Source organism: Ambystoma mexicanum, chromosome 6p (genome assembly GCF_040938575.1).
Source record: "Ambystoma mexicanum isolate Mex_15411 chromosome 6p, UKY_AmexF1_1, whole genome shotgun sequence".
NCBI lineage: Eukaryota > Metazoa > Chordata > Amphibia > Caudata > Ambystomatidae > Ambystoma > Ambystoma mexicanum.
Genome location: NC_090935.1, coordinates 251217687 through 251240703, shown reverse-complemented (window position 1 = coordinate 251240703; position 23017 = coordinate 251217687). Strand labels below are relative to the sequence as shown.

At 48.0% G+C, this 23017-nt stretch overlaps 1 protein-coding gene across 4 annotated transcripts in view; it reads left to right on the top strand.

The window, feature by feature from the left end:
• The window catches only part of MYO5B (myosin VB), a 1432615-nt gene that overhangs the window by 1350540 nt on the left and 59058 nt on the right, over positions 1-23017 (top strand). For all 4 annotated transcript variants that reach the window (XM_069626964.1, XM_069626962.1, XM_069626965.1 and 1 more), the window contains one exon: positions 22518-22716. In XM_069626964.1, the coding sequence (XP_069483065.1) occupies positions 22518-22716 (199 nt within the window). The remainder of the gene's footprint in view (positions 1-22517; positions 22717-23017) is intronic.

Below are 23017 nucleotides of genomic sequence, written 5' to 3'. Positions count from 1 at the left end.
CTTCCCCAATCTGCCTCTTTCCTCCCATCGCCTCCTCCAACTAATCCAGAATAGCACTGCATGACTTATCCTTGGGCTCAGGCCAGCAACCACATCACTCCTGCCCTAAAATCACTCGACTGGCTCCCGGTGACCGCAAGGATCAAATTCAAGACCCTCTGCATCATCCACAAGGCCGTCTGCGACCTGGGACCTCTTTGCATCCAGCTTTCCCTCCCTAAATATCTCCCAACCAGAGTCCTTTAGTCCTCTGGCTCCAACCCTCTGCAGGTCAAACATTTCTCGAAGCAGAGAGTGGGAGGTAGATCCCTTTCTGTGGCAGACTCCTCCCTTTGGAATGGCCATCCCTCCCCCCTCTGACTTCAGCCGGATCTTCTAATGTTCTGGCAACTTCTCAAGACTTTCCTTTTCTCCTTGTCCTTCCTTCACCTCCACCCGTGCTAACTTTCCCTCTGCTGCTACGCCTGGGGACTGATCCCTTCAGAGTCATACAGGGGCCAGACCAACACTCACTGCCCCCCCTGCATTCTTTGCCAGCACTTGGCCTTAGGCTCCCTTTTCCAGATTAGCCCATCATGATCCATCCTGCCCACCACACTCATTCCCCCTTTTCCCCTGGCACTTACCTTCTTGGACTCCAAGCACTTCCCTGCCCCCTTCCCTGGGGCACCCCACTTCTGCACCTCTCCCTCACCCCCTGCATTTACCACCTTCTCAAGCAATTGTACGGTAGGATTTTCATAAGGCCAATATAACTGTTGTTTGTTTTCGTTTTTTGTTGTTATTCCCTTGTTTCCCACCCACCCACCCTACATCTTGTCTTGTGTATAGACGCCATACAAATGTGAAATAAATAAAATAAATACATTAGAGAGAAATGCAACGTCAAGACAGTTCCTACCAGAGTTGGTAGGCGGATCATGGACAGAGTATAAGGCGTGGTCCGATACGAGCAGGTTAAGTTCAGGGCAGGTGGTTGTAGAGGGCTTGAAAGGTTAAAGCCCAGCAGCATGACAATGCGGATGTTGGTAGGAAGTCACTCGGGGAGGATCAGATCTGGGAAGAAGGAGTTGAGTATAAGATTGTAATAAGTGATGGAGAGCAAGAACAGTGAGAGGAGTAAACGGGAGAAGTTGAATAGTGGCATATTTCAGAGAGGAAGAGGTGATGTCAGACGTGGGTGGAGGGGGCGGTGTTGAGGGCCTAATTAATATGGAATTCCACACTGCCACTCTTCCCAACAGGTCAGAGAGAGAGGAAGATGGTAGCAGAGTAAGTGTGGAGAGCTGCTAGTGTAGCAGAGTCATGAGGGGAGATCCACATTTCTATGATAGTAAGCGAAGGTTGAGTGTGGCAAGAGTCAAAGTGGTCAGAGATGTAGGACAACTTGTTGCTGAGGGATTGTGCATTCGAGAGGCCAAGTGAAAGAGTGATAGGAGGGATGGCGCAGGTGTTCTGCGGTAGGTGAGGGGGATAGATGGGTTTGGAGACCCTGGGAGAATAGGAGCATCTTGTTTGAGGTTTGTGAGTGCAGACGTGAAGGAGGGGCATGGGGAGGCTGGAGAGTGAGGCAAACGTTAGACCAAGATGAGTCTGAAGGCTTTGAAAGAAGGGAAGGAGAAGAATAGAAGGAGGAATTGATTGAAGTTAAGGTGCATGATGAAGAGTAGAAGAAATAGGCAATTGAACACAATGAAGAAAGGGTGCACCCCATAGAGAGAGGGTAGGTGGTAGAGCAGAAAGGGAAAGGATTGGAGGTTGGCTGAGAAATAGCAAGTGTACGTTGTGAGTTGGACTAGATTGGGCTACATGTAGCCAAAACACAGTAAACGGGCCCAAACAGATTAATGTTCATTGGTCCTGTGAGGTAAGAGAAGCTCAGCATAAAAAATGGGCCCCCCTCACCTGGCACTTCTCCCCTCCCCGCTCTCCTGCACAAGCTCAATGTCACTAGGCCTAGTAAGATCATTGTTGTTTGTCCTCCCTCTGTTTCCTCTCCCTTGCCTGGTTGCGCCTTCAAACACTTGTGTATAGCCACGTTATAAATGCAATATCATATCATATGCGGAAGGCTCCCTATGCGTGGATGTAAGTTAAGTAAAGGCTGAGCTTGGCGAATTCCTGGCTTGAGCAGGAATTCTGGCCCTAGGGCCTTACCAGCCCTACCATGCTCAAACATGGAGTTAATCTTTGCTGCGTTTGACTCCCTGCTCCAGAGGACCGGGCTGGATGCCCAGGAGAGACTGAATAAGGAAGGCAGTGTGTCACATGACCCTCTGGGAGTCAGTCACAGTGCTCTGATGGTGTGCAGAGCCCTCTGGCAATGCAGGATGTGGCCAAGAAAAAGCAAAAACAACCTCCAGTCAGTCGTTATGACCCTCTGGGAACCAATCACAGTGTTCCAGATGGCTGCAGACTTGCAGGCAGGGCCCTGGGTGCTGTAGGCCCAGAGAGCTTCGTTTTGCAGACAGAACCCTTCAATGGTGCACAAGGTCCTCTGGCAAAGCAGATGATGACATGGATGGTAATAAAGACAAAGATCAGGCTCCATCATAACCAAGACTGGAACAAGCCCTGCTGTTGGAAAGCAGCAATACTGAGGAAGAAGGAAATGGCACCACATATACAGAGATGGTAGAATTAATTGGACCTTGTCCCCCACCTGTAAGCAAATGTTTGAGTAACGGGCCTCTCATCACTTATCAGAAATCCCATCACATCATTAAATGGCATCCCGAACTCCACCAGCATCACCACTGTCAGCACCACAATGCCCACATGAACCCAGCCTGTGTGCTGCTAGACAACCTCCAGAACCTGGACTATTTGCTAAATTAACTTTGTGATTTTTTTTAATATTTAGTTTCACTCAGCCTGTGCTGTGTTTTGAAACATTGTATATATGTCACTTGCACTACCTTTTAGATCTATCTTGTTTGCAATACTATCGGTATGCAAGCCCCCCTTTTTGAATTATGTTATAAAATTGTGTGAAAATTATGCACGATGAGAATTGAGACTCATGATCAAATTAATTTAAAATACTTGATTAAATCAAGACTAATAACACCTAATCATTTCAAGTTCTTGGAACAAGATACGTGATTAATTAAATTCATTTATAGAAAATATAAAATAGATTTCGAATTCAACCACTGGTAGGAACACTTCCTATTGTGTTTAAGACAACCTCCACCAGTCCACAAAGTTAACTCTGAAAATACTTCAGCTTGATCAGTGCTTGGCACCAGGAGTAAGACATGAAGCCCCAACCCTGTACCCAGCAGGGCATATCAGTGAAACCCCATTGTGTCAGGGCAGTGTTATGGAAGCATTTGAGCATTGACCAGAAATATCAAGTTCCATGACACAGTGTCTGCTTGATGTTACCTTGGCTATAATGTTGGCAAAAGATCACTGGCCGTACTCATTTATGGAAAACGCTGTATTCCGGTGCCTTACGGAAAGGTCCATCACCACTGGGAAGTTCTGGGCTGCAGTTATTTTCTCTCACTCTGCGGTACCGGAATTTACGACAAGGGGTATGGCTATACTGGGGTGGGTACATCAGCAGCCAGTGTGGTAAAAAGTCCCCTTTAACATGGACATGTGGATCAGTGGTCAGAGTCCTAACTACATTGTTGTCACGGCATACTGGATGGTCTGCCGTATTGTAGTTGACATCTGGGAAAAGGCAAGAAAAGGAGGAATCACAGTGGCTACGGTCCTGTAGTTTGCACTGGGGCTTTGTTGCAGCAGGCCATGGATTGAATGTTCCTGTTTTACAAATTGGCAAGACCATGTACCTTCCCTACCTCGCAGTCACATGCTGTATCTGCATTTGTGAGCCTGTCAATTAAGTGTCTGATGTATCACAGAAGGTCAGTTCCCATTTCAGCTAGGGTTACCATGCCAAGAATCAACTATGGCAACTTCAAGTGTGCCACAAGATGCCACTGCACAACCTGAAGAGCTCAGTGGAATCTACCTTGCACCTGCGGGACAAGCTACCTGAGCAATGCAATGCCATCACGGAATAATGCAACATTCATAGCAGATCTCTAAAATGGGCATTTTGTGACCCCATGTCAGTTGCCGTTGCGGCCTCATGTTTGTTCTGCACTGCAACCGTTTGAGGAGGACACTGCGCTTTCCTGAGGGAGGATCTCCCTCTGGTGTACTTGCATAAGCTTGACCTGCCCAACATGGCAGGGCCTTGGACCATGCAGGTGATGCTGGTACGGTAAGGCTGGTGAGGGATCTGCTTTCATCCCTGCATAGTGATGCACGGATAGTTGTATTTAAAGGTAACACTTGAGTACCTGCTGACTTCCTCTGCCCACCCGCATTTGTAAGTAAAAGTAGCCACTTTTCCTCCTTCTGTCTCAGCAGAGGAGGGCTCACAGCAATCTTTACAAGGAGGAGATGCTCTTTAAATGTGCAAGGATGCATTGTTGCAGTGCTTGCAACAGGAATTGGTGCAAGGACGTAGGCAGCAGCACGAGGAACACCAACATGCCCACAGTTCTCCCTGCGCACAAGGTATGCCAAGCTCACGAATTAATGCATCAATGGGCATTACATCACTGGGACTTGTTGAAAGCTGCGTGAGCTGCGTGGGCACAGCCAGCACTGCAGGAAGGAGAATCACTTAACTTGCTCCCACAAGTGTGCGGATCACGAGAGTTTTTAGGGTGGCTGGGGCTATTGTATGTAACTGCAGGGGAAGGCTTGCAGTACTGTTTGTTCACAAATGACATGTACTGAAAATGAATGAGCATGTATGGAATGACATCTAACCATAGACAACACGCCAGCTCGGGTGATGATGATCCGAGGCGTTGCTGTAGCCCCTGGGCTTTTAGTTGGAGCCCCGGATAGAATTTCAGGAGCTACAGCCAAAAGGCTAGCTAGCCCCCAGTCCTGACAGTTCCGACATCAGCTTAGCCCGGGTCTTTTTCAGACCTAGCAACACCCCTGATCATGATGAAGAGGTGTTACCCAGTACATGTCCAACACGGAAACGTGGAGTGGGGTTGTTTCATGGTGCATGCGGTTTAGAAACGGAGAGCTGCAGTAGTGACTGTGTCCAAGTGGCCCTGACCAGTTGCTGCCTTACACTTTCTATTGCATTGATTACACTACCAGTAATGTTTTCGATTACTGATCAAGTCAAAGTTTCATCGTCTCCATCAGGGCACAGCCACCCACTAAGGATCTCAGGTTTTCACACAGGGTGCAGCCACCCGCAGAGGTTCTTGGGATTCTTCGCAGGGCACAGCCACCCACTAAGGATCTCAGGTTTTCACACAGGGTGCTGCCACCCACAGAGGTTCTTGGGATTCTCCATCAGGGCACAGCCATCCATTCCGTTTCTTGTTTTTATTTTTCACAGGTGTAGCTTGCTGGTAGGTTTCTTAGGTTTTTTACATGGCAGAGTCACCCTTTATGGTTCTCAAGTCTTTTCCCGGGGTGCAGCACCCGCTTTAGTTTTCAAGCTCTCCCATTCAGCATGCAATAAAATGTAAGCCTTTAAGCAGCTGCGACCCCTGGCAAACCCCAAATGACGTCCGTGTAGATGCGTAAATATAGGCTACACATACGACTTAGCATTTCAAATGAGTACATTGACGCCGGCGTCCCCAGTCTATATTGGATAGATGCATCATGCATCACATGGAAGACACGTGGGAGCGCATAAATGGTGTTGAGGTTACATTTGCATTGCTGATGTGCACGTATTGACACTACAAAACAAGTACTAGCAGCATAGAACCAACAGCCTCCAGTAATCTTGCCAGACATTGTAGAGACAATGTCAATCCTTTGTTATTCGATTATCAATGAAAACCTGCTAACACCAATGCATCCCTTAACTAATTGCATAACAGGGTCCCATACAAATAGAACTATAGATACAAAGTCAAGAGTAGCTTTTGGGTATGTGAACAGTCGCTCAGAACCAATATTTTCACAGCAGTGAGCACAAATGTAGTTACCCAGTGTTTGGTGTACAAGTCTGCACTATGCAGATAACTTCCAGAAGAGTCCAACATCAGCCCCAAGGGAGACCCAGCCTCCCACACCAGGGGCGCCAAGTACGGGGGTGTTCCACGCACCGCCCGGGAAAAGCCATGTGTGCTGAATGCTCCCATACTTACAATGGAGCGTCCTAAGAATCTGTCCATCGGCACCTGGGAATATCAAGTCAGCTCCCCTGTTCCGCACCAATGTATCCGTCCCTATGAAGATCCAGCAAGCGTCCCACTCCAGGACCCTCGGCCGAGAGCAGCCACACATCAAAGCCCACCCTCAGCTTAGAGTGACCGTTGTTGCACCCATCCTCCCTGGCCAGGCAGCCTGGCCATTCGCAGCCTAGGGAGTGAGTCAGCTCCACTGTTCCGCACCACTGTATCGTCCCTATGAAGATCCAGCAAGCATCCCGCTCCAGGACCCTCAACCCAGAGCAGCCACACATCAAAGCCCACCCTCAGCTTAGAGTGGCCTTCGTTGCACCCAGCCTCCCTGGCCAGATAGCCTGGCCATTTGCATCCTAGGGAGTGAGTCAGCTCCCCTGTTCCACACCACTGTATCGGTTCCTATGAAGCTCCAGCAAGCGTCCCGCTCCAGGACCCTCATCCCAGAGCAGCCACACATCAATGCCCACCCTAAGTTTAGAGTGGTCTTCGTTGCACCCAGCCTCCCTGGCCAGATAGCCTGGCCATTCGCATCCTAGGGAGTGAGTTAGCTCCCCTGTTCCACACCACTGTATCCATCCGTATGAAGCTCCAGCAAGTGTCCTGCTCCAGGACCCTCAGACTAGAGCAGCTACACATCAAAGCCCACTCTCAGCTTAGAGTGGCCTTCGTTGCACCCAGCCTCCCTGGCCAGATAGCCTGGCCATTCGCAGCCTAGGGAGTGAGTCAGCTCCCCTGTTCCACACCACTGTATCCGTCCCTATGAAGCTCCAGCAAGCGTCCCGCTCCATGACCCACAGCCCAGAGCAGCCACACATCAAAGCCCATCCTCAGCTTAGAGTGGCCTTCGTTGCACCCAGCCTCCCTGGCCAGATAGCCTGGCCATTCGCATCCTAGGGAGTGAGTCGGCTCCCCTGTTCCACACCACTGTATCCATCCGTATGAAGCTCCAGCAAGTGTCCTGCTCCAGGACCCTAATCCCACACCAGAAACACATCAAAGCCCACCCTCAGTTTAGAGTGGCCTTCGTTGCACCCAGACTCCCTGGCCAAATAGCCTGGCCATTCGCAGCCTAGGGAGTGAGTCAGCTCCCCTATTCCACACCACTGTATCCGTCCCTATGAAGCTCCAGCAAGTGTCCCGCTCCAGGACCCTAAGCCCACAGCAGCCACACATCAAAGCCCACCCTCAGCTTAGAGTGGCCTTCGTTGCACCCAGCCTCCCTGGCCAGATAGTCTGGCCATTCACAGCCTGGGGAGTGAGTCAGCTCCCCTGTTCCACACCACTGTATTCGTCCCTATGAAGCTCCAGCAAGTGTCCCGCTCCAGGACCCTAAGCCCACAGCAGCCACACATCAAAGCCCACCCTCAGCTTAGAGTGGCCTTCGTTGCACCCAGCCTCCCTGGCCAGATAGCCTGGCCATTTGCAGCCTAGAGAGTGAGTCAGCTCCCCTGTTCCACACCATTGTATCCATCCGTATGAAGCTCCAGCAAGTGTCCTGCTCCAGGACCCTAAGCTCACACCAGCCACACATCAAAGCCCACCCTCAGCTTAGAGTGGCCTTTGTTGCACCCAGCCTCCCTCGCCAGATAGCCTGGCCATTCGCAGCCTAGGGAGTGAGTCAGCTCCCCCGATCCACACCACCGTATCTGTCCCTATGAAGCTCCAGCAAGTGTCCCGCTCCAGGACCCTAAGCCCAGAGCAGCCACACATCAAAGCCCACCCTCAGCTTGGAGTGGCCTTTGTTGCACCCAGCCTCCCTGGCCAGATAGCCTGGCCATTCGCAGCCTAGGGAGTGAGTCAGCTCCCCTGTTCCACACCACTGTATCCATCCCTATGAAGCTCCAGCAAGCGACCCTCAGCCCAGAGCAGCCACACATCAAAGCCCACCCTCAGCTGGGGGGCGCTGTTGCGCACAAACAGACATGGCTGCCTGATCAGTAAGCTCCGGCCCGAGAATCATCCGTTGGCTAAATAAATCCTGTTTCGGAGCCCGCAACGGGGAGCTTGACACACCATAACGTATAATAAGGGTAGCATCAGCTGTACAGAAAATCCTGGAGTGAACGAAGCCTTGGCTGCGGAGATATACGGCTCGGCAGATTCAGCGGGGCGGAGCGGTGGCGCGCGCCGACTCCAGGCACCAGAGGATTACTGTCGTGAGCCGCTGACGCTCTGGCCAAAAGACCATAGAGAGCGAGGCCCGCGAAAAACGACCGCCGAAGCTGCGGTGGAGCAACCCGACCTGGGCGGTCAGCTCCCCTCTCCCTCTCATACCTACACCAGACCCAGATACGGAGAAACGGTTTGACACTGCGCTCGCCTGGGAGCGGCCTTTCCCGCGCTGCACTGCTGGGAGCCTGCGGCTGAAGACGAAATAGATCCGGCCCATACAGCACGCATCTCTGGCCGGGCCGGCCCCTGTGCAGGCACCCCTTGCAGCTCCCTGTGGCCCCCGCTTGCCTGCTGGAGTGGCGCGGCAGGTCGAGGGACATCTGGGCAGCTTGAATACCTGCGGGAGGGAGGCAACATTACGGGGGTGCGTGGACCCCCACGATCTTTGCGCAGTTGGTTGGCCTGTGAGGCGGACACATTGCTGAGACAGGGGGAGGCTGCGGTGATATCCCTGACCAGCGCCTACACCAACGGATGTGCGGGCCCAGTGTATGTGAAACTCCACGAGATACAACACCGGGCTGAAGCCGGGCCATTAAGACGGGGCTGCGTGTCGAAGCTACACGTGTGGACCTTGCTTTACCGGGAGCTGCCTGAACACCCAAGACCACAGGTCAGTGAAGTATGGGATATCCAGCGCAAACTTGAATGGCCGCCCATACCATAAGCTTCCACTATCCATCAAGACAGGCAGTGGGGTGACTGGTGGGCTGACGCCCTTGGCTGCCACGGAAGTGGCTGAATACAGCAGATAAGCCTTGATACGCTGCATTCCGGATATGTGGGAGAGCGCAATCCATTGGCAAGCTAGGCGAGCTGTACACTTATGAGCCGGGTGTCGCCTGCACTACACCTGGCGTGACGGCAGCTGCCCCGGCGCAGGGGTCTGGTGACACCCCCGGGCTTCGGATACCCTGGTCTCCCAATAGCCCAGACGACCCAGGGCGACTGCCGCCAATCCCCAGAACTGCCTGGGGCTAAATACCAGACGAACACAAGGACATGGGGAACACGAGGAAACAAGACAAAATGGCAGAGGATGCGAGTGCTAAGAAAAAAGGGCCAATGGATTCATACACTAGCAGTCAGGCGGGAGGCAGCAAGCTTGATCCACCACAAACAGCTAATCCTGAGACGGGTGCGGAGAGCGGAGACAGGGTTGAATACCTGACCAATATAGTCCAAAATGGTTTTCTCTCCCTGAATGTGAAGCTGGACGACATTGTAACGACCATAGGGACACTAAAAACCAGAGTTGATAAACAGGACCGGAGACTAACAGAGGCAGAGAACAGAATTGGAACAACGGAAGGCACGATTGCACGACATGACCAAGACATTGCCCAGCTCAGAGAGAACCTGAATAGACTGCAGAATAAATGCGAGGATTTGGAATCACGCTCGAGAAGGAACAGCGTACGCATAGTTGGGGTTCCGGAGTCATTTGGCAAAGATTAAATGGAAACACGAGTTGAAACACTCCTCAAAGCCCTTTTTGGAGCAAATTCCCTTTCCGATCACTTCCTTATCGAACGTGCGCACCACACACTGGCCCCCGGTGCCGAAACCTGGGGCGCCACCCCGCACGATAATTGCACAAATGCTCAATTACAGGGACAGAGACACGATCCTTCGACTGGCACGGGAACATGGGACACTACACTACGAAGAAAACTGTATACACATTTACCCGGATTTTGCCACCGGAGTTCAGGCAAGTCGCAGGTCATATGAGCCAGTTAAAAAACTTTTAAGAGTAAGGCAATTCCCATATGCACTAATATTCCCAGCCAATTTATGAAATCCAATATGGAGGAAGAGCGCACTTCTTCGAGACTCCTGCTGCAGCCCAGGCCTATGTGGAAGCCACTATTCCGCTGCTGCCTAAAGGTTGCGGACCAGACCAAAACGGGAGACATTCACCTGCAGATGCAGACTGAAACCTAGCTGAGTAACCCGACACATGCAAGTATCCTTCTGGGTTTCGGAGTTGTTTGGCCTGTATGAGGGCTCCAAGTTATGAGAAGCGGGCCGTGAGCCGGTCGGGTAGCCTCGTGATGCAACAAAGCACCCTCGGGAATGTTCCTAAAAGTTGTCAGGGTCCATCGTCAAGTTGGGGTAGATGATGTGGGTGGAGGGGGGGTCAGGAAGAGTGGGGATGTTTTGTATAATTGCAATCACCCAGGCAAGTTTAAGTCTTGGGGAATAGCAAGAACGATTGGAAGTTGTGGGTTAACTGAAATATGGTCTCGCAGGCGCCGACGCCACTCAGCTGTTAATAATTTACATAATAAAGGTCGCTACAGTATACTACAATTTGTTTGCATGGAAAATGGGTGATGGGTTGAAGGTAAGACTGTCATGGAATGTCCAAGGCCTAAACAATCCAATGAAGGCCAGGAAGGTAGGCAGCTAAGTCACCAGGCATGGGCCACACATTCTGATGCTGCAAGAAACACACGCACAGAAATCGATTAATGAGAACTTACTGGTTAAATGGGGCAAAATGCGATACTATACCAATTACTCCTCGCAGTCCAGAGGTGTTTGTACCCTCATACATCACTCGCTGGGCTTTCTTGCAAAGGGCCACTTGGCAGACCCAATGGGTAGATATGTACTGGTATGGGGGGAATTAGCGGGGAAACAAATACCCTTAGTGAACACCTATGGCCCCAACTTAGATGGCCCTGATTTCTACCTACAGATGCTTGAGATTCTCACTAATCATGACGCGACTAATGTTATATGGGGGGGAGACTTTAACGTCGCTCTAGACCAGGCCCTGGACAGATCCTCCAAAGGGAGCAGGCCACCTTCCAGAGTGGCACTAACCTTGAAACTAATCCTTTTGCAATTGTCCCTAATTGATGCCTGCAGAGTACTGCACCCAACCAACAAACGATATACATTCTACTCCTCTGTACATGACAGTGAGTCGCGTATAGATTATTGGTTCGTGTCCTCAGACATTGCGCCTGCGCTGCACAATTGCGATATCCTGCTTCGCACGCTATCGGACCACTCCCCGGTTATGTTGGAGATTATTCTGAAGGAGGCCCCTAGTCCGACGCAGAGATGGAGAATGCCTAGAGATATACTTAAGGACCCAAATATTGTCGAAACCCTACACAATGAAATTGCTAACTTCTTTACAGATAACATTGGGTCAGTAGGCCAAATATCAACAGTATGGGAAGCCTTTAAAGTCTGGGCAAGAGGGGCCTTGATATCCAAAACCACTGGTCTGCTGAAAGGCATACGCACAGAAATGGAGTGGGTGGAGAGGGAACTGAAAGAATTGGAAAAGACTTATAGTCACACACATGGCGGCGACACACTGGGCAAAATACACAAACTCCTTAGAGACTTCGACAAGCTGGCAGTGCGGGAAATACAATACATGACAGCCGCGGCCCGGGCGCGCAGATATTGCGAGGGTAATAAAGCAGGGAAAATGTTGGCCAACTTGGTCAAACAAGAGATACGATCAACCCCAATTACCGCGATCCAAACGACACAAAATGAAGTAATCACAAGCGAGCAAGGAATCAATGATGAATTTGTTAAATATTACAAAAATCTCTATGCGAATAGAGATAGGAAATCCCCCACTGAGATTAGAAACTACCTCGCTACGCTAGACCTGCCCAAGCTCCCAGAGGAGAGCAAACTGGTATTAGAGCAGCCCGTTACAGCAGAGGAGCTCACCGAGGCTATCAAGGAGCTCACATCTGGTAAAGCACCGGGCTCAGATGGGCTGAGTGCTGAATTTTATAAAGAGTTTCGGGAGGAACTGTCCCTGTAATGTTGGAACTATGGGAGGAGGCCCTGGGAAAGCTTATACTGCCCCCTACAATGCGTGAGGTTATAATTACGGTACTGCCTAAACCGAGACGCCCGCCACAAGACATGGCATCGTACAGTCCCTTATCCCTGATCAACGTGGACACCAAGATCTTTGCGAAGGAACTGGCGAACCGCATGCTACCCTTTACACCCACACTGGTACATGCAGACCAAAGTGGGTTTATTCCCCAAAGGTCCACTGCCTTAAATCTGCGTAGATTATTCGGCATAATGGCACAAATAAACCCAACCAAGCAAGCTGTGGCGGTGTCTCTAGACGCTGAGAAAGCGTTTGATTCAGTCTCCTGGGAATACCTCTTCTTGGTGCTTGAGGTGTTCGGGGTGGGCCCCCACTTTATCAATTATGTCAGATTTCTGCCTCCGGGCCGAAAGTATGTACAAACAGAACCATATCTGAGCTGTTCGAACTGGGCAGGGGATCCAGGCAGGGGTGTCCCTTCTCCCCCATTCTCTTCGCCTTAACAATAGAACCCATTGCAGCTGGAGTTCGGTTGAGACATAACAACAGGGGCATAACACTGAAAGGAGCCACCCAAATAATATCACTGTATGCGGACGGCACGCTGCTATATATCCGCGAACCGGATAAAAAGATTGACCCCATCATGACAGACATTAACGAATTTGCACAGTATTCCGGTTACAGGATAAATAACTCCAAGTCAGAAATATTTCCGCTTAGCCCCTCCACGAAAAGTCCAGTTCTGACTTGTGGCCTCAAGTGGGCAGACCGAAACATTAGATACCTGGGGGATTGGTTTCAGGCAATATACAGACCCTTTATACGGATAACCATGACCAGGTGCTGCAAACAATCAATACCAAACTACAGGTCTGGAGGCATCTTCCAATTTCACTGCACGGCAGAATCACTATCCTTAAAATGATTGTGCTCCCAAAACTGCTATACCTATTTGTAAACATTCCCATATGGCCGGGTAAGGAGTTCTTCTCCAGGCTTAGGTCCATGGCGGTGTCGTTCCGCTGGAACTGGGGGGTGGCCAGGATTAGCTGGGGAAAAATGACAGAACCGTATGCAACAGGGGGAATAGCGGCGCCTGACTTCGAGCTCTATTACTCAGTGGCGCAGGCGCAGTTCGCAAGGCACTGGTATGATGAGGCAGATAACTCGCCACACACCTGGATAAAGGAGTACACCACTGCACCCACAGATGTCAGGTCAGTCATTTATGATACAAGACACAGAGATGCATGCGAATTGGACCCTGTGAGCTGTACCGTGAGGGCCTGGGGGACAATATTTAAAAGACTGAACATAGAAATCCCATATAACCCCGAGACTCTCCTTTGGAACTATCCAAACATCCCCCCTACATTTGACACCAGTATACAGGAGGCCTGGGACCCCGACAGAGAGATGAAGGTGGGAGATATGTATGTAGAGGGGAAGTTCATTACCCCTGCTGTATTCACAAGAAGCATGGGAGGAGGTCCACTCAAAATACTACAGTATTATAGAATAAGATCTGCATACCAAGCATGCTGGCCGTCATTCCCTGATGAACCCACCTCTCACCCTTGCATACAACTGGTGACAACACAGGACGGGCTGGGTATCTCCAAATTGTTTAATACAATACAGGCCCACATTCCCACGGCCAACCGGGTGAAAGAGAAATGGGAAACGGATATGAAAATGCAAATACCGGATGACAAATGGGGCAGATATTGTGCACTCACGAAAAAGGTATCCCTAAATGCGGGACTATGCCAGATACAATTCAAAATCTGTAATAGGTTACACTACACGCCTGCTAAGGTTGCTAAATTCACACCAGACAATTCGGGCAATTGCCCCAAATGTGGGACTCCGCAAGCTGGAAAATACCATATGTATCGGGAGTGCCCGGAAGTGACGCGGTTTTGGGAGAGGGTGGCTGCCATGTTGACTGATGTCACACAGATCCCCCCACATTTGTCTCCCCAAAAATATCTGTTCGGGGCCATCGGTAAATGTTCGGAAAAAATCAGGAGACTTTTTAATGTATCATGTGTTATTGCCAAGAAATGTATATTGCAAGCATGGAAAAGCCCGAAGCCCCCTACCATGGACACTTTCCTGCGTGAACTAACATATATCAATGAATGTGAGGAACAGTACGTGCTCACCCAACCCAGCACAAGTCGACCGAAGGACATCTGGGGCCCCTTTATGACGTACTTGTGTGACATGCTTTCGGACAGCGAAACAGATATGTGAACAATGTACTGCTTAACATGTGATGTTGCTATTGCTGTAAATGTACCATATGATATGTTAACTGGGTGCCGGTGTAACTGCGGAGACCTTAATAAAAAGATGTTTAAAAAAAAAAAGCCCACCCTCAGCTTAGAGTGGCCTTCGTTGCACCCAGCCTCCCTGGCCAGATAGCCTGGCCATTCGCAGCCTAGGGAGTGAGTCAGCTATTCCACTCCCCTGTTCCACACCACTGTATCTATCCCTATGAAGCTCCAGTAAGCGTCCCGCTCCAGGACCCTCAGCCCAGAGCAGCCACACATCAAAGCCCACCTTCAGCTTAGAGTGGCCTTCGTTGCACCCAGCCTCCCTGGGCAGATAGCCTGGCCATTAGCAGCCTAGGGAGTGAGTAGAAGGGATGCACTCTCCTGTACATTGCTTGAGGGCACTCCCTGACACTCATACCGACACCGGCACCCAGGGGTTGTGATCACCCCCGAGTCCAAGATCCAGATCATATAGGAGGATATCACATATTTATGTATTTTTCGTGATTTGTATGCGTGTCACACACAAGGTTATTTGCCTTCGTTCGCTGACAGCTACAGACACAATACATGCACATCAAGGGTAGTACAGACTCATTTTGGTTTCAACATGAGAGGGTATTGATATTGATATTTTATTTATATCGGCTCGTACCCAAGGGTAAACATAATCCTTCAAAGTCAAGCGAGGTACTCTCCTGGGTGGATAAAAGTGCTACATATAGTATCTGGGACGCAGCACAGATGCTCCCCTGCTGAGGAAATCTTCCCTGAGGGCAATCCATCGCTGCCACAACATTCCCTCACCTCCGTGCCAGCAGTCAGCGCCAAGAAGCCAAGGATATGTCCAAGACTGTGCTTCAAGATTGCGGATTACCATGGTCTTCTGACCCTCTAGGAATGTTATGGGAGCTATTCCAGACTTGATCCTCCAAATATCATACTAAAGTACTGCTGTTCACTTGTCTTGCCGCAGTCCGGTGAAGGTTAATGCACTGGCCAATGCCTGTTTCCCTTGTTGTCCCCGTCGCCAGAAGACCTGCCTGCATTGGGAAATAAAGGCTTATGCAGCTGGTCGTGACATGCCTTTCACTCAGTGCAACTACGGGTCCTTCCTCAGAAAAATTAACTTTATGGTGGGAGAGTCAAAGGTCCTGTTGGAAAACCCAGCTATTGAAAAAAGGCACGCCTGGCAACCACTCTGTCCTAGGTCCCTTTTCAAAATTCTCATGAAACTCTGAGATCGGCACTGCCCTAATTCCTATTCCAGCCGCACCCTCTCCTGTGTCTCTCCTTCCTTCTGTCCTACTTCACTTTCTCTTTCATCCTCTTCCCATTCAGTGCTTTGAAGCTTCCTGGACAAGGTGTTTGGCGCTATTCTAGTACCATCCAAATATATACATACAGGCAATATCTTATTTTGCTCTCACTTTCTCTGTCTTCTATTTTCACCAGCTCCCAACTGCCACCTCCAACTGGCTTTTTTCTTCTCTTTATTCCCTCATTGAATCTTGACCAGCTAAGTCCATTAATGTAGGCAGGGGAGACCCGCCCATTGTCCACAGTCTCAATGTTTCAGGTGTCCCCCAGTGTGGGGTAAATCAGTACAGTCAAGCACATATACATTTACATTGAATAAACTATTGAAAACCATCCTTATGTCCTGGCCTTTTTTCCTTTTATCCTATTACTTCCTATACTATACTATTACTTTCTATACTATACTATACTATACTATACTATACTATACTATACTCACTATGTATATATCAATAAAACCCTACCTGAAAGAGCCCCATTTGGGCTGGAGGTTACATAGGAATTTACCTTAATGGAAAATTGAACATAACTGACTTGTACTATACAACTAAATCCAAGGAACTAGCTATGATAGCGATATTACGCTGTTCTGATATATTACATGTTGGTTTTTTGCTTCTTCCATTGATTAAATCTTATAAACAAAAAGTTGTTCCAATGGGTCTATGAGGTATTTTTCGAAGAGACTAGAAGAGATAAAGAACGATTAGATAGCGTCGAAGGATTGTTATGGCTACCAATGTTTCTAGATTGCAACCAATCTACCTTCTCCCTGATATTGTGCAAGAGCCTTTCCTTCCGAGAAGCAATGACATTTAACTTAGCATTACTGCCCGACGATAAGCTTTCTCTTAACCATGAGAAGATGTTATCAATGGGAGACTCTTTGATTCTTGGGAAGAGCAAGCAATTCTTACATTTCAATGAATTATCAAGTGGAAATCAAATCCCATTTCTGCATGTATTAGAACAATTGGAGTTCCTGTGGGAAGGTCTAAGGATTAGTATAGATGAATTTCAGCGGAAAGCATTATGTTATGAATTATATAATACTTCAAGATATACATGGAATCTAAAATCTTATCTATATTGTACAAAGTGTTTCCATCTAACATGGAACCACAATATACTTGCCCGTTTCCAAATAGAGATAAGACATATGCTTATGCTGTAATATTCTACCATCTGGTGAAGGTATGAGTAGCAGACGGGGAATTACAAGAACAAATAGAATGTGTAGACTTTTTGAGCATCCTTGAGGTTGGGAACACTTAAGCATTTAATATCAGAATGTGAGTCAGCAAAGCTTCGCCTGCGCTTACTCTGTACATTATTTTAGTTGTGGTTTGTGATGAAAACGCAATATATTGGGCAGAGAATTATGATTGGTAATCACATTTCATTGATTTTAGCAATTTTAGAATTAGGGAAATGTATTAGGGACATTTTTCAAAAGGAAGGTATTGGAATAGGTTTATAAAATTATGTTTTCTAGTTACTCTTTATGCATTACTAGGGAATCGGTGTCCTTTTAGACATACTGAGATTGTATGTTGTGTTTTATATTTCGTGTGATGGTTTGATGTAAACAAAGATGAGAAAGAAAAAAATCATGAAATAGAAAAATCATGAAATAGCTCCCCAAACCGAGAACTCTCGGAGAACTCGATACAATTGTTTGTAGACTGGTTTTTCAAGTGACTCTATCATTTATTTTAGCAGACCATATCCCTGAAAATTATGGCAAGGATGAGCACAGTGAGGGTCACTATTAAGGGAATTCAAGTCACCTCTATACAGTGCCATCAGCAATGGTATTGAGGGAGGAGGCACGGGTCCAGATTGGATCAAAAATCTGCCCATATTGGAAGGGTGGCGGGTGCGATATGTTGCTATGCTGGAAGTGTCATAACTCCTCCCACCAGGCTCTGGATTTGGGCATTCTGCCAACATACTGAAGGCAGGGCTGCCAAAAGGACTGCTATGTGCCTCAGCAGCCACATGAATCTTCTATCCACGCTACCCTTAATCCAGCCCTGTTATTTTATGAGCCAACGGCTCTTTGCATGCTGGGTTGTGTAGACTCATGCCTGTAATGGCAACCTCTATGCTGCAGTGCAAGAGCCATCATGCATTGTGCTATTGGATAACGATCCCTACACGAATGGCGGTGGCCACGATGACATTCTGCCAGTCTGAAATGAGGAGTCTTTGTGCAGAAGATTCAGAAACACCATCTCTAGACCGTGAAAAGGGGTTTCTGCCTCGGGAGTATTTTTATTTATTGTAGCAACCCAGAAAAGCCACATTTACAAAGAGGACGAACGGCAACGGGCATCCACGGTGCCTGGATGCCCAGTGATCATGGCTAGCTCCTTCACCACTGCTGGCACCACTGCCACCATTTTGGCAAGGATTCTGAAATGGCTACACGCATGTGTATGCTTGCAGCTGAAGTTTTGCGTGGTACATTCTCCCAGTAAAGCACTACATTGTTACCACCTTGCTCTTCCTCCCAGTCCCTAATCCCCCACTTCTGCAACTCGTTCATGAGTGATAATCCTCTCCATCGGCTTCTCTTCCGATGAGAACGCATGGGCGTAACTCTAGGGGTGGGGACAAGGCTGTCTGTGAACCCCAACTTTCATGGCACACCATTTTGTACGCCGCATTTGGCAGTGGCCTTTTCCCTTTAGATGTCATACCTCCCCCCCCCCAACATTTTAGAATACACAAAAAGTGCTCCTGACATACAACTAATTTCAACCTATCATTTCCGGTAAGAAATCCTGACATGTCCACATTTCAATTTATGATGTAGCACTACCACACTAAATGGTTTATTCACACAGAACATTTATTGAGAGAGCGTCTTTCATTTCATTTAATACAGAAAAGGAAAATAAAATAAGACTGATTCATCAATGGGGCCCCTTGCGAGTAAAACTCAACCGTTACAGTCAATATAAATACTTATTATACACAATATAAAATACAGCAAAGTTAATTTAAGTGTCCAAATTTTAAAATAAAGAAAAAGGAAGACAACATTTTACTTAAAAATAATGTTGCCGGCAATAGTGATATGTAACTATGACTCGATGAGCCAAGTTCAAAAAGCACAGACAAAGCTAAAAGTTAAAGGTTACTGTGCAGAATGCAAATAGAATCACATACTTCTTCTGAACAACACATGTAAGACCTCTATTGATGCACTGTTCAAAGAATACCTGAATTAAACTGGATTCTGGTGAATCACGCTCTGCCTTTCCAATGTTTATAAGCTAAGAAATGATAAGCAATGAATTCAAAGTCCTCCAGACAGGTCTTCCAAAAAAAAGGTTGGTTTATTCCTAATATGGTCAGCCGACACGTGTTTCGACCTTAGTCATTCTCAAGGTTGACAAAGAAATGTTTTTGATGTCATTCCTAGTAAAATAAAAATACCATACAGTTAGTATATACAGTTTCAGCGGCGCCAGACATTTCATGGTATGGCGTATTACTTCATTTTCTATTTGGCCTCATGATAATTCTATGTAAAGACTGAGGAGATTTGACAGTATAATGCATTGGATATATTATCGTAATCCTCCAGGAGTATTCACTGATCCAGGAGGAGAAAGGGTAAGACATCACTTACCACCAATAGCAACCAACCTTTTTTTGGAAGACTTATCTGGAGGACTTTGAATGAATTGCTTATCATTGCTTAGTGTATAAACATTGGAAAGGCAGAGCGCAATTCACCAGAATCCGGTTTAATTCAGGCTTTACATTTCCAATGCCCTTTTTGGGTGGGCTTTGTGGCATGGTGCACGCAGTCTGCCATTATTAAATGAATTACACTTGTCAATAATGCCCTAGTCAAGCTTCAAACCCATACGCTCAAATTTTGTTTCAGGTCGTTCAAAGAATAGGTTTAAGAAAGGAGCAGCTGGCTCCGATATCACTTTCATCATGCTTCATTTATTTATTTATTTGTAGCGCGCCAGAGCCCGCAGGCATCAGGGCATCAAGGCTTCATGTCAAAGTGAGCAGGGTCCATATCCTAATGGATTGATGCAAAGTTACTCCACTGTTAGAGAGTGTATGTCACATTCATTTCCGTACCTTCCCAATGCTAAGAACATGCCATGCATTCAGTGGCAAGTGTGGTTGGCCCTGCAAAGTAACGCAGCAGTTAAGCGTCGTCGTCTCCTCTGTAGGGATGGTCTTGTTTTGGTCTCACCTGATCCTAATAGCGCCATTACCTCCAAGACAAAGCAAGACCAAGAACAAAGCATGTTCTTCGCCCCCCCCTCCTCCCCGGCCCACCACTGCGTTCACTGTGATGGGGTGGAGCCGGCTGTACTGGTGACTGAAATGATGACCTTTCATGGGAGAACATCACCGATGCTTCTATATTGCACACCACGGGCTCATTGCTCTCCCATATCACTTCTACTTACTATTCTGCAACCTTCACGTTTTATCATCATCATTATTACTTTATTTCGCTACATAAAATTCAATAAAAGACACATACAATAAAAGACACATGCAATAAAACATACAGTAAAAGTTGAGTCGTCAACAAGATAAAATGTGCTGTAAAATAGGATCAGGAATACAATCAAATTGATCAGCAATAAAATACGATATGCCCAGGAACCAACTAATTGAAAGATAAAATTGCCCCAGAGGATAATATAATATTCACAGGTACAAAAAAACCTGAAAAAAAATTAGAAAAGCTGAAGACTAGCTTATTTGTTTAGGTAGGCTTCCTCTTCCTTCTTTCTACTCTTCTTCCTTCGGCTTTGGCGCTCAATAAATAGATTGACTGATAGATAGACAGATATACAGAGAGTTACAGACAGATAGACAGATAGATAGATGGATAGATAGACAGACAGATAGATAGATAGACAGACAGACAGACAGACAGATCGATAGATACTTTATAGTAAACCATCCCTCCTCCAAACGCCCACAGTTTTAGTCCAGAGGGAGTAAACCATAGCATTCGACTGACACATAGCGTTCATTGTCCCTCTCCTCCATGCTCGTCAAACTAAGTTACCAAAAACAATGGGTTGCCAGCGAATCCTTAGCTGCCAGGCACAGAAAAACCTCAGCTCGAGCACTGGCTACACTGCTTAAACAGCGGCCTCAGAAGTGTTGTTCTTATGTCTTCATGCATTGGACATACTAACAAAAAGTGGGCCACACTTTCAATCGCATTTGGACAATGTGGACAATTTACTATTTCCACTTGTTTCTCAAGCTCGCCAGAGGAAGAAACACACATTTCACATCTGAACCCTAGTGTTATGTGTGGACCAATGTTACTGCAAGGGAAAGTGTCATGACATCGTCATGACGCTCCTCTAATAAAAGGGGCTCTACTGGCACGTACAAGTCAGTGCAGCAGAGCCCCAGGAAGCGGCAACTCGTGTCTGTGTCCTTTCTTTTGTGTGTCATCCACCGCGTGGTCACAGCCGGTTTTGCAGCCCCGGCCTGGGTGCCCCCCAGTGCCGAGGCTGCTAACTCTGGGGTGATCCCGAGCCTTGTGGCAACTGGTGCACGTGTGTCCTCGGGTGATCCCGACACTGGATGTGGCCCGCCCTGGTGACCGGAGACGGGCCATCACACCTAGCGGCAGTGCGGTTAGGCCTCAGATGTGAAATGTGGGTTTCTTCCGCTAGCCTGACATTTGCAGTGGGTATATCAATCTGATGGACCCAGGTACATGTGCATTAGACAATAATTAGTAATCAGTCACTTGTTACACTTCTGTTGCATATTCCTTATACATTCATTAATGCATTATTAATGAGCCTTAATCCGCGTTCCCCTCACGGTACTTCCTCCTCACCTCGTAGTCTTATTTCTAAGGAAGGAAAGTGACGAGGGAGGGTTGTTATTGCACCTTAATCCACGTTCCCCTCACGGTACTTCCTCCTCACCTCGTAGTCTTATTTCTAAGGAAGGAAAGTGACGAGGGAGGGTTGTTATTGCACCTTAATCCACGTTCCCCTCACGGTACTTGCTCGTCACCTCGTAGTCTTATTTCTAAGGAAGGAAAGTGACGAGGGAGGGTTGTTACTGCACCTTAATCCGTGTTCCCCTCACGGGTCTTCCTCCTCACCTCGTAGTCTTATTTCTAAAGAAGGAAAGTGCTGAGGGAGGGTTGTTATTGCACCTTAATCTTCGTTCCCCTCACGGTACTTGCTCGTCACCTCGTAGTCTTATTTCTAAGGAAGGAAAGTGACGAGGGAGGGTTGTTACTGCACCTTAATCCGTGTTCCCCTCACGGTACTTCCTCCTCACCTCGTAGTCTTATTTCTAAGGAAGGAAAGTGACGAGGGAGGGTTGTTATTGCACCTTAATCTTCGTTCCCCTCACGGTACTTGCTCGTCACCTCGTAGTCTTATTTCTAAGGAAGGAAAGTGACGAGGGAGGGTTGTTACTGCACCTTAATCCGTGTTCCCCTAACGGTACTTCCTCCTCACCTCGTAGTCTTATTTCTAAGGAAGGAAAGTGACAGGGAGGGTTGTTACTGCACCTTAATCTTCGTTCCCCTCACGGTACTTGCTCGTTACCTCGTAGTCTTATTTGTAAGGAAGGAAAGTGACGAGGGAGGGGCACTTGATGTGAACCTACCTCTTCCCCCACGTCCACAGTGCGCTAGAGATGTTGACCCGCTTTCTCTTTCTTTCCCACCAGGATCCTGGAGGCGCAGCTGCAGGCGCAGAGCAGACAGCACGAGGAGAACGTGGAGGTCCTGACGGGCCACATCGAGCGCCTGAAAGAAGACCTAGAGAAGCAGCAGCACGTCATGCTGCAGGCGCTCCAGCTCTCGCCCGAAGCCCAGGTGGAGTTTGGCATCCAACAGGAGATCACCCGCCTCACCAACGAGAATCTGGTAAGAAATCGCCCTGTGATCATTTCTTTGCATGTTATCGCAGGGCCTGGGCTGATGGACAGAGAGAACGGGAGGCCCGGGGCTTTGTTCTTACTCAGTAATCGCCGCCCACTGGGCCGCGTGCTTCCACGGTCCTTCAGAACATATCAGAGCCTTGTGATTTGCAGAACTCGGAGATAGCTCGAGGAATGTATCTCCTATTTACTTGGCAAACGGGACTCTAACTGCCTGCAGGCCCCAACTCGCTACTGTGTTCTGCAAACAGTAAGTGACGGCTGGCACTGATTTATGTAATGATAAT